This window comes from Prionailurus viverrinus, chromosome B3, assembly GCF_022837055.1.
Source record: "Prionailurus viverrinus isolate Anna chromosome B3, UM_Priviv_1.0, whole genome shotgun sequence".
Taxonomy (NCBI): Eukaryota; Metazoa; Chordata; class Mammalia; order Carnivora; family Felidae; genus Prionailurus; species Prionailurus viverrinus.
The window spans coordinates 114,234,389-114,247,103 of NC_062566.1; the positions used below are offsets into that span (position 1 = coordinate 114,234,389).

Consider the following 12,715-nt stretch of genomic DNA (forward strand, 5'->3'; position numbering starts at 1 on the left):
TAACATGGACGGAACTTAAGTAACTTCATATTTAAACTGGTAAAATCTGAGAAGATCACACTAACCTATGAGTGAAACATGACAAATGTCAAGTATAACTGAGCTAGAAACCATGCAACTCTCTATAAGTCCAACTTAGAATTTTAAAATAGGTAGACATAAGCCAATACAGAAATTAAACAGACTCTGATATTAAGAGAAAATGATAGCAGTTAGCGGATCTATTACAAATTATTGAATTAAGAAACTTGTACTGCAAGTAAGAGAAATGCACAGGTAATGTTCAAATGAAAATATAAGCGAAGAAACAAAAGGATTGCAAAACTGACACAGAAATAGTAACTTTAGCTAAGTATACTAAAAGATCACTTTCCCCTAAATATAAAAGCTACTCACAATAAAAGGCAATTGAAATAACTAATTACAACAAAGAACTGTTATCTACCTACCTATCTCCAAAGATTGTTTGCTTGTTTTTAAAAAGTAGATATCACTTAAAGAAAGAAAAAGGATGATGATCACATATTGGTGATAGTCTTGGTAGGCATATCCTTATGGTTGCTCTTTAATTTTACATATTGGTATTATCTAGGGAAGTACTTCAGACTTCCAGTTGGAGAAATACGTTTTTAAACTGTTTGAATCAGAGATTGGCAAACTTTCTGTGAGGGACAAGATGTCAAATATTTAAAGCTTTGCAGGTTATAGAGTCTATGTCACAACTAATTAACTCTGCTACTCTAGTGGAAAAGCAGCCACAGACAATATGTAAACAAATGGGCATAGCTTTGTTCCCGTAAAGCTTTATTTATAAAAACAGTGGGCCATAGTTTGCCAACCTCTGATGTAAATCATCATAATCCCTGAAAAGTAACCACTAATTAAATCTTTTTGGAAAGACAATATTGAAATATTACACTCATTTGGAATTATATCTCTGAATTATCCTTATTCTTTTTCTTCCCTTTCTTTCCCTTCTCCCTTCCCTTCCCTTTTCTTTCTTTCTTTTCTTTCCTTTTTCCTTCCCTATCTTTCCCTTCTCCTTTCCTTCTTTCTTTTACAAATGTGCTTATATGCTATCTATTGTTTCAAAATGCAACTCAGATCTCAGTGCTGCCCAAGTCCAAAGTTCTGATTCCCAAGATCACCAATGAGATAAGAACGTGCAATTAATCAACATAAATAGAAGTGATATTTGCAGGCAAGACAAATCTGCTAGATGTATGATAGTAGATTAGAACAAAAAGGTTAAACAGCTGTTCTAATGTTTAAGCCAAAGCAAATAAATGCTGTAAAGACACACAGGAAGCATAATTTGGCATGAATGAAATGTTAAGAAGCAACTGCAGCAAACAGACCGCTTTGGGCAGGAAAGGCAGAGCAAGTCACTCTTTCTGAGCAATAGTAATTTGCCACTCTATTGTGCAACGTTCTTTCTCTACAAACCAAAATGATCTTCGAGTGTACCCAACATGTAAAGAATCACTGGTCAGTCTTTCTGTCACACCTACACACAGAGATAACCCAGTCATTACAGAGTAATGACATGCTAACAGGCAACTATAACATGGTATGCCTTGTAATAAATGAGTAAGAAGCTTTTGTTTCACAGAAAAATGGGCTTCATTTTTTTTTTAAATCTGAGAAAGACCTTAAAATGATATTTGAATTTATGAACAGAACTGTATAAGGAACAAATTTTGTCTTATAATTCCAAGATACAGTGAATATTCCCTAAAGGACAAAATGGCAAAGGGAAAGAAACACAACTTTCACCAGTATTTGAGGCTGGCATTATCTCTAATGGCTGTTTCACTAAGGGTTACTACAGTAACCCTTTAATCTGGGACATTAAGTTACACTATATTTCCTGCATTATAAGTGAGAGGAGCCTTTAAAGGTAGCAAACAGCATGAAGGTTGAAACAAACAGCAAAGAAAGAGAGGCAGTTCAGCTCTTCCAGTTTGCTAAGTCACTTTTAATTGTCAGAAGGGGGGAACCTAGGGATTATTCTAATACTGTGAAGATTCCACAGGTATCTCAAATTCAACCTGTCTAAAACCAAATTCATCATGCCCCTTCTCACAATGAACAATTCCCCGATGCTTGGTCAACCATACCCAAAGCGTGGGGGATCTGTTTCCTTCTGCATATCCCTAGCTTGAATGAATGAGTGAGTAGGAGAGCATGTTTCTCTCTCATCCCAGTGGTCCTGTGAATGCTGTTCCTTCTGTCGGAAATGCCTTTCTCTTCTTAGTTTAACTGGAAGTCATTATTTTACATCTCAGCCTTAGGTGTCACCTCCTCCTAGAAGCCTTCATCACACTCTCACATTCAATCTTCCTCTCTGCTCTAGTAATACCTGTTTCTGTCACATAATTGGGAACCATTTCTTTACCTGATTCCTTCCACTACAGGTTGAACTTGAAAGCAGTGCATTTGTCATTCATTCATTTATTCATTCACTAATTCAAATATTTTGGAGCAGGTCCTATGGATCACATACTATTTTAGGCATTAAAGATTCAGCAGTGAACAAACTAAGTGAAGATTTCAGTCTTAAGAGAGCTTATGTTTTAGCGAAGAAAAGACAAATAAATAAACTATATGGTATGCAAATGGTGATAAGCCCTATCAGAGAAAAATAAAGCAAAGAGGAAGAACACAAAGTATGTGTATATAGAGGAAGGTGGTATTTGGAATTTAAAATGAGGTTCTCAGTGAATGCCTCACTGAGAATGGGGCTTTTGAAGAAGGAATGGAAAGAGATGAAGTGAGCCATGCATATATCTGGATGATGTGTATTCCAGAATAGAGGTTACAGCAAGTGCAAAGGTCCTGAAGCGGAAGCATAGCTAGTGGGTTCAAGGAATATCCAAGAAGCTAGGGTGGATGGAACTGAGGGAGAGTAGAAGATAGGAGAAGGGACAGTGGGAATTCATGTACCATGGCCTAGAAGGCCTAAAAGACTCTGGCTTTTATTCTGAGTAGGGCAAAAAGCTACTGGAGGATCTGGGGCAGTGGAACAACACAATGAGCCCTCTGTCTTAAAAAGATCACTCAGGCTGATATCTTGCGAACAGATGGTAAGGGGAACCACAATGAAAGCAGAAGTAGAACACTACTGCAATGACTCAGGTGAGAGGAGAAGATGGCTTGGATCAGGGCAGCAGTGCAGAGGTAATGAGACAGAAACTGTTGATGGAATAGATATAGGGTACAACAGAAAGAGAGGAGTAAAGATTAGATCCAGGATTTTTAGCCAGAGCACAGGTACAGAGTTGTTGTATAGTGAGATGGGGAAGATTAGGGGAAAGTAGTTTGGGAGGAAAAGATTAGGAATTAGGTCTGTGACACGGGAGTATGAAATGCCTCATATAAAGTGTTTGATGATGATGATGATGATGATGATGATGATGATGATGATACCTAACAGTTGCCCACTATCGCAGGCTGTTTTGTGCACTTTGCTAATATTTACTTATTTAATTTTCACAATAATCACATGAGGTTGGTATTATTATTATTTTTTTTTAGAGAGGGGAAACTGAGATACAGAATAGTTAAGAACCTTTCCCAAGGTCACAAAGCTAGTAAGTGGCTGAGCCAAGATTAAATGCAAGAACCTGACTCTTCAGAGTCTGTGCCCTAGCCCCTATGCTATATTGCTTCTATGATGGAAATACCACTGTGAAGTCAAGAGGCAATGTCAAGATAGAAATTTCAGTCATTGGCACAGAGATGGTATTTAAATCCATGACACTGGATTAGATCATCCAGGGAGAGGTGTAGGTAGAGAAGAGTCCACAGACTGGGAAGTAGGCAGCAATATGAGGGAAAACCAAGAGCAGGATCCCTGAACTCCAGATGAACTGTGTTTTATAGCAGGGGAGGAATGGACTATGAGAGATCTGCTGATAGGTCAGGTAAGGGGGTAGGTAGGACCTTTAGAATAATGATACAGAAAAAAACTTGACAAGAACAGCTTTGGTGGAGTGGTGAAGGTAAAAAGACTGATTAAATAGGTTTAACAGAGGAAGGGAGAGCAGAAACTGAAGGCACCAAGAAGAAGCATTTTTTAAATAAAGATGATTTGTTTTGATCCACTATAAGAAAGAAAAACTGATATGGAAAAGAGTGTGGGGAGCATTGCTGGAGTAATAAAGAACTGGAATAACAAGAATCTAGTGGAGGAGATGGTCTCGGCTAGGAGCTCATACAGTTCATCTCCTGAATAGGAGGGAAAACACAGCATATGAGCATGGATGTAGGTAGGTGAGTAGATGCGGTGCCAGCGCATGCTAGAATTTTCTTCTGATTGATTCCATTTTTTCAGTGACGTAAGAAGCAAGGTCATCAGCTGAAAGAGAGCAGAGTAAGAAATTCTGGAGGCTTAAGGAAAAAAGAAGTGTCAAATAGTTACCTAAAAATGAGAAAGTAAGAGCTAAAAAAAAAAAAAAAAAAAAAAAGATTGTCTTGCTCATCTTTATATCTAGATAGCCTAGCATACTCCCTAATATGTTTTACACAGTGTGATTTGAGCTCAAGAACCACTGTTTTTTCATGAATACAAATTAAAAAAGATGACTCCAAAAGTTGATGAATTTGTTTGTAATCTAGAAGAGGTCAGTGTTTGACACATTAGTTGATCATGTTATAGGAATTAATGAAACCAAGGATAATTGGAAATCTTCTGATAACTCTTGAGATTGTCTTTTTTTTTCCTTCAGAAATTTGTTACAATGGACTTCAAAAGGGGAAAAAAAAAACCCAAATCATAAAAGGTGCATCTAATAAAATACAAAAGAAGGTAAAATTTACATAAGGGCATGGGAATTTAAAAAACAGGAAAACAAGGAAAGAGGCAGCAGATATTCCCTCTCTCTTAAAGAAAAGGATCCAGAATGAAGGTAAGCAGTAAGTATGACTTGTTACAGAGAAGAAAATCTGGGAAATCTAAAACAGAATGTAGATGTTGAGTACACTGACTTGAAGAGTAGTCATAAATACCACAAAATGTTTTCTCTCAACAATTAGGACTGAAAGTAATATAAACACATATTACTCTTCAACCATGCATTCTCTAAAAGACAACCATTTCTAATTATGCCATTTAACAACTGAAAAAGCAAAAGAACATGAAAAAATATATTTGGCAGGACATTAACAGGATCTGCTAAGAACAGATATAGTATTTTTGGTGATTTTTACACGGTTAGAAGTGCCCTCCCCTCTCCGAATTCAAAGTGACATAATAGCCCAAGGAGGAGTTCATAAACTCAAATATCTATGGGGAGGAGTTCATAAACTCAAATATCTACAGGGTTAAAAGCAGAAAACAAATGAGTGAAGCAGGCTGAATGCAAGGACATTAGGGAGTTGCAGGGATTATGGCAAATAGGCAACCAAAGGGTACACTGGCTACTCAACTCAAGCCATTGCTGCCACATAGAAAGCATTGTTTTACGAGATCTTCCAATTCTTTTTTTTTTTTTTTTAATTTTTTTTTTCAACGTTTATTTTTATTTTTGGGACAGAGAGAGACAGAGCATGAACGGGGGAGGGGCAGAGAGAGAGGGAGACACAGAATCAGAAACAGGCTCCAGGCTCCGAGCCGTCAGCCCAGAGCCTGACACGGGGCTCGAACTCACGGACCGCGAGATCGTGACCTGGCTGAAGTCGGACGCTTAACCGACTGCGCCACCCAGGCGCCCCGAGATCTTCCAATTCTTAAGATATTCTAAGTTTCATGTGAAAACTCTCATGTTTGACATTTTGGCAACTAATTCAAATTTATAAACTGTGCAAGGCATACAATGCATGTTTGTGGGAAACATTCAGGCCCTTGTGCTATCTAGCGTACTTCTGAGAGAACATCAATATGGAGTAGGTGAAAAACTCTGCACCAAGTTTCAGAAAACCTTGGTTTCAGGGTAGGCACTGCTCTTTACTACTAACTGGGTGACTTCTTTGAGCTTGGTTGTAAAATGTAGTTTCATGAACTATCCTAATTCACTGAGTGGTTGTGAACAGTAAATGAGAAATTAGGTCAAAGCATATCACAAACTATAAAGCTCTATATGAATATAAGCAAATCACTTTGAGATAATGGAAAATATATACTGGTCTCTGCTCCTGGTTCTGGGCACAAAGCTTCTGCAACCCTTGTAACTTCCTAATTTCCCAAGTGATAAGAGCACTGTGAGCATCTCTTGTTCTGATATTTGGTCTGTGACTCCATCCCTGACACAGAACTCCTAAAACCCTTGTAAATTCCTAAGAGATAAGGACACTGATAAGGAGCATCTTTTGTTCGATGAGGCAGCTTTGGGTAGGCTCCTAGATAAGGGCTGATCAGCAGAAAGAACAAGCCATGATGAGAAGCTTGTTCAGCCTCACCTCAGATCCATCCTCCAGAGAAGGAAAGGGGTTAGAAATCATTAATAATTGATCACGCCTATGTGAGGAAGCCTCCATAAAACCCCAATAGTACAAGGTTCAGACAGCGTCCAGGTTGGCAAACACATCGTACTAGGAGAGTGACACACTCCATCTCCACAGGGACAGAAGCTCCCGGAACCCTCCCAGACCTCATACTGTGTAGCTCTTCTTCTGTTTCTTTTATCGTATCTTTTAATAAACTAGTAAACATAATTAAGTATATCCCTAAATTCTATGAGCTGTTCTAGCAAATTAAACCAGAGGAGGGAATTGTGGGAACCTCCAGTTTTTAGCCAAACTGGACAGAAGTTGTAGGTAACGTTGGGACTTACTACTTGTGACTGGCATTGGAAGTAGGGTAGGGGAAGTCTTGTGGGACTGAGCCCTTAAGGTGTGGGATCAGACACTATCTCCAGGTAGACAGTGTTAGAACTGAGCTAAAGTGTGGAATAACCAGCTGAGGTTGCAAAAAATTGGTTGGTGTGGGAGAAAAAAAAATCTCTACATATTTGGGGACCAGAAATGAATATTTTATGTGAGTAGTAAAGGAAATTCATAGAAGAGAGACTCACAGGAGGTAGACTGACTGGAATTTTTCTAATACAATAGCCTAAGAACATTTCATATCTCTGTATTCAATCAGTTCCTCATAAAATGGGAATATAGTTTACCTAGCTCAGAGGGTTCCTCAAATATATTAAAATTATAAAATCCTTTTCAATCAAATGTTAAGTGCCATGTAATCACTTGGGTTAATCAAGTATTTATTTGGTACGGCCAAATACACTAATGAAGCTGTATGCAGTACATCCTAAAAAGTTGAGTACATTCTTGGCTCTCCTAACAATGGTGAGCAATTTAATGTAGCTAGTTTGGAAAATGGTTCTCGGGGTTTTTTTCCTTCTTTCTAAAGACGTGTGTAAGCTTGGGGCGCCTTGGTGGTTCAGTCGGTTAAGTGTCTGACTTCGGCTCAGGTAATGACCTCAAGTCCCACATTGGACTCTCTGCTGTCCGCACAGAGCCTGCTTCAGACCCTCTGTCTACCTCTCTGCCCCTCTCCCACACGTGCCTGTGTTCTTTCTCAAAAAAACAAAACAAAAAGACCCAAGAGGCATATAAGCGTACAATGAGCTAATAATACAGTAACAGACTCAGGTTTATCTGTTCCCTATTGCAAAAGCTTGTGGAGACACTGCTTCCATTAACTGGTGATGCAGGAATAGGGAAGTGACCCATTGGTCAGGTTCAGGAAACAACTTAGGAAAAAGAGGAAGCAATCCTCCTGGCGATGATCTATAAATCCTGATTCAGGGCTAATAATCCTTTCATCTACCTACTTTTATGCAAATGTGCTTGGTGGACAACCCTCTTCCTAACTGTTGTTTTCTTTATCTTCGACCACTAAACCATACATGACATGAAGGCTAAGAAAGTGTCAAAATTTATGAGAAACTGTACTGGATTAAAAACTCAATAGTTAATAATATTGTAGTAGCATTGTATGGTTACAGAAGATAACTACCTTTATCATAGTGTTTCAAAATGTAATTAACTATAAAATCACTATACACCTGAAACTAACATGTATATATGTGAACTATACTTTAATTAAAAAAACAAAAAACAAAAAAAAAAACCCCAAAACCTACCAGGATGCCTGGGTGGCTCAGTCGGTTAGGCGTCCGACTTCAGCTAAGGTCATGATCTCACACTTTGTGGGTTCAGGCCCTGCGTCGGGCTCTGTGCTGACAGCTCAGAGCCTGGAGCCTGCATACAATTCTGTGTCTCCCTCTCTTTCTGCCCTTCCCTTGCTCATACTGTGTCTCTCTATCTCTCTCAAAGGTAAATAAGCAATAAAAAACAAAAACAAAAATAACCCCCCAAAACAAAAAACCTACCTATCATATACCGTTCGATGAGATTCTTCATTTTCAGCTTTCATTAAGTCACAATTGACCTGGCAAACTTGACAAACCAAGTCTCTTCCGCCAGGCAATTTCTTGTAGATTAGTGTGCAAGTGGGTTGAGTAATGGCAATTTGAAAGATTTAAAAGGCTCCAAATTAAAGTTTTTCATTTAAAAGCACATTTCTGCTGAGATTATGGGTAATACTTCTTCCCCGTTGGTTTTTATAATTTTTTAAATGACTTACTATAACATAAAAAATTATACATTAGAATAAAATTGTCCTGCCATAAAAAGAATTCTCCCTTCAATAACAAAAGAATTCTGACAGTCACAATGGTTCACAGATGCTAGTAGGAGATTGTTTAGTATCTTTTTTTCCTTTTTAAAAAAGTTTTTATTTAAATTCCAGTTAGTTAACATATAGTATAATATTAGCCTCAGATGTACAATTTAGTGATTCCATACTTCTGTACAACACCTACTGCCCATCTGCTGAGCGTCTTTTAAGGAAATTCTGTGAGAGTAAAACTCACTAGTATGATTTAAATATCTCCAAATAAGGGGCTCCTGTGTGGCTCAGTCAGTTAAGCGTCCAACTCTTGGTTTCAGCTCAGGTCATGATCTCATGATTTGTGAGATCAAGACCCGAGCTGGACTCTGTGCTGCCAGTGCAGAGCCTGCTTAGGACTCTCTCTGCCTCTTCCCCACTCACGCTCTGCTCTCTCTCTCAAAATAAATATTAAAACAAATTAAAAATAAATAAACATCTCCAAATAAATAAAATGTTGGTTTGAACCACTGAAAAAAACTCTTTAAAGCCTTAATAAAAAAAGTGAGTTGAGGGGTGGCTGGGTGGCTCAGTCAGGTAAGAGTCTGACTCTTGATTTTGGCTCAGATCATGATCTCATTTGTGGGTTCTAGCCCCACATCAGGTTCTGCACTGACAGTGCAGAGGCTGATTGGGTTCTCTCTCTCCTTCTCCTTATGCCCCTCATCTGCTTACACGCTCTCTCAAAATAAATACATAAACAAAAAAATATAAAGTGAAATAAGTTGATAGGAAGCTATTTATTAGCACCTTTTAAGGTTAAATCTTTTTATTTTATTTTAAAGATTTTATTTTTCAGTAATCTATATACCCAATGCGGGGCTTTAACCCACAACCCTGAGATTAAGAGCCACACACTCAGCAACTGAGCCAACCAGGCACCCCAAGCTTCAATCTTTAAAACTTTGGTTGTAAATAATAAGAAAACAGAGTGACTGTATAGCATAGTGACTAAGAATGTGGGCTTTGGAGTCAAATTATCTGGGTCCAAAATTCTAGCTTCTACCACTTATCAGATCTGTGAATTTGGGCAGGACACCTACCTCTATAAACTTTAGTTTCCTCACTGTAAAATAGGGAGAATAATAATTTCAGGGTTATTTTAAGGATTGAGATGATTCTTAATTTTCTTTCTCATACCATATAATCATGTGGCAAAATGCAACAGTGTGACCCAGTTCAGCTACACTGTAAGTGCACCCTGACTCCATTCTATATAGCAATGAATATTGCCACTTTGGGATGATTTTGAGTTGAAAGCTACCTTTGTTCCCTAACAGCATGTTGTATAACCTTTTAACAAGTTTTTTCTATAAACCAAATCAATATTTTCTATAACCTAGCCTTCTATGCAAGGTCTATACAAGGTTATTATTATTTTTTTTATTTATTTGAGAAAGAGAGAAACCCAAGCAGGGCTCAAACCACAAACCATGAGCTCATGACCCGAGCCAAAATCAAGATGCTTAACCAACTGAGCCACCTAGGTGCCCCAAGGTTGTTTTACTAAAGTAGACATATTAAAAACTGATCACTTGGGGCGCCTGGGTGGCGCAGTCGGTTAAGCGTCCGACTTCAGCCAGGTCACGATCTCGCAGTCCGGGAGTTCGAGCCCCGCGTCAGGCTCTGGGCTGATGGCTCAGAGCCTGGAGCCTGTTTCCGATTCTGTGTCTCCCTCTCTCTCTGTCCCTCCCCCGTTCATGCTCTGTCTCTCTCTGTCCCAAAAATAAATAAACGTTGAAAAAAAAAATTAAAAAAAAAAAAAAAAAACAAAAAACTGATCACTTGGAAGCTAGTTTAAATTGTATAATAATTATGGTGATGTAAAATCGCTTTGAGAAATTCTATTTGGAAAAGAATAAATATCCACAAAAACTTCCTTAACAATTATAATGCCTATTTATATAGTTAACCCTTGAATACTGAACTGTGTAAATCCACTTATGTACAGATTTGATACAGTACTGTAAATGTATTTTTTAAGATTAAAAAAAATTTTTTTAATGTTTACTTTTGAGAGAGAGAGAGAGAGAGAGAGAGAGAGAAAGAGTAAGCACGCACAAGTGGAGGAAGGTCAGAGAGAGGGAGACAGAGGATCCGAAGTGGGCAAAGCGGGCTCCACACCAAGAGCAGACAGCCCAATGTGGGGCTAGAACTCATGAACCGTGAGGTCATGACCTAAGCTGAAGTCAGTCGCTTAATCCACTGAACTACCCAGGTACCACAAGATTTTCTTAATTAACATTTTCCTTCCTCTTGCTTACTTTATCATAAGAATACAGTATATAATACATATAACATACAAAATATGTGTTGATGGGGCGCCTGGGTGGCGCAGTTGGTTAAGCATCCGACTTTGGCTCAGGTCATGATCTCATGGCTCCTGAGTTTGAGCTCCACTTAGGGCTCTCTGCTCTCAGTGCAGAGCATGTTCAGATCTTCTGTCTGCTTCTCTCTCTGCCCCTCCCCCACTTGTGCTCTGTCTCTCTCTCACAAAAATAAACATTAAAAAAAAATATATATGTTGATGGACTGTTTATGTTATCGGTAAGGTCAACAATAGGCTACTGTAGTTAAGTTCATGGAGAGTCAAATACCATACAGGGATTTTCCACTGCAGAGAGGGATGAAGGCCCTGATCCCTGGCATTGTTCAGGGTTAACTGTAATGATGCAGATATCTATAGGATTAATTCTTTCTAGATATAGACTTGTTAATTTAACTCAAACTCAAGATGTCTACTAAGAAATTTTATTGTGACATATGTGGGTAAATTATATGACTTTCTATTTCAGATTCACAGCAGTAAACTGAATCAAGCCATTCAAGCTCTTCAAATTTGTTTATAGACAAATTTATAGTATAAAGGTGACCTACATGAACATGTAAAAACAAGTTACAACTAAAATATTTACTTAAGAAATGGAAACTATTTGTTCTTTAAAACAAATTTCCAAGGTAACAAAACCACCTTGTAAAAAAAAAATTGTGATGGGATTTTTATATTCACATTAACTTTTTATAATTTATAGTCAGTTATCCAATGACAGTAGTGTTTTCTTATGCTGTCTCAGTCTGAATTATTTTGTAGCACTTACTCAAAACTAAACAATGATAAGCTTTGACACAAAAATGTTAGAAATGTATTTAGCTATTTGTATATATATTCTTAATTTTAAGAAACTCTGAACATTAAATAATCATTACTTGAAAAGCATGTACAGAAAGAATATCACACATAATGATAGATATTTGGTAGACTGCTAATTAAGATAATTTTTCTTAGATTTGCAGCCCAGGTTTAAAAAAAAAAAAAAATCACAGAATCTCCAAATATAGGTTTATGTACTTTCACTCACTTTACCTGAAATTTGATTTAGACTGAAAAAAAAAAGTATTAGCACTGAATGTAAAATGTGTACATTCAATTTCCACTTGAACTTAGTGTTTCTTCCCATTTCTCCCTCAACATTGAGCACTAAGTAAAACCCACTTGCCAAAAACCCAGCTAATATGCTAGTATGAACAGCTTTGTAAGATCAAATTAAATTTAATACCTAGCTTTGAGGAAATAATCCTCTTTTAACTTATCTGCTTTAATTATTGGATTTTAGTATCAACAGACACACAGTTAACATCATAGATAGCAAGTTTCCAATTTATTAATTTCCCTCTATAGTCAAATCAATTCCTGTATTATGAAAAAACCAATGTCAGTGCTATACTAGGGGTGTAACTCCTTATAAAGCAAGCACGAATGTGGCATCAAACTTACTTTTCCAAAGAAGCCTTTGAAGAACTTCCTTTCCTGGAGGAACAGGGGGACAAGTCGAGCGCTATTATTGTATGGGCTAAATGTCCCAGGGTTTCACACCAATAAGCACATACAGAAGTTGGGTAAAGGGCAAAGTAGGAGAAGGGGAGGGAGTGAGAGTTTTAAAGAGTTATCCATACCAGGAGTGACAGGGAAAAAGGAAGGGTGCATGAAAATGCAGGGAAACATACTATATGGCCTAAGAATCCATGAAAGGAGTGAGA

At 37.7% G+C, this 12,715-nt stretch overlaps 1 protein-coding gene across 11 annotated transcripts in view; it reads right to left on the reverse strand.

Moving 5' to 3' along the window:
- Positions 1–12,715, reverse strand: part of NUMB (NUMB endocytic adaptor protein) — a 201,720-nt gene that overhangs the window by 27,110 nt on the left and 161,895 nt on the right. For 8 of the 11 annotated variants that reach the window (XM_047862209.1, XM_047862206.1, XM_047862203.1 and 5 more), the window contains one exon: positions 12,453–12,485. The exons of the other annotated variants lie outside the window; for them this stretch is intronic. In XM_047862209.1, coding sequence (XP_047718165.1) covers positions 12,453–12,485 — 33 coding nt within the window. The remainder of the gene's footprint in view (positions 1–12,452; positions 12,486–12,715) is intronic. 11 annotated transcript variants of the gene reach the window in all.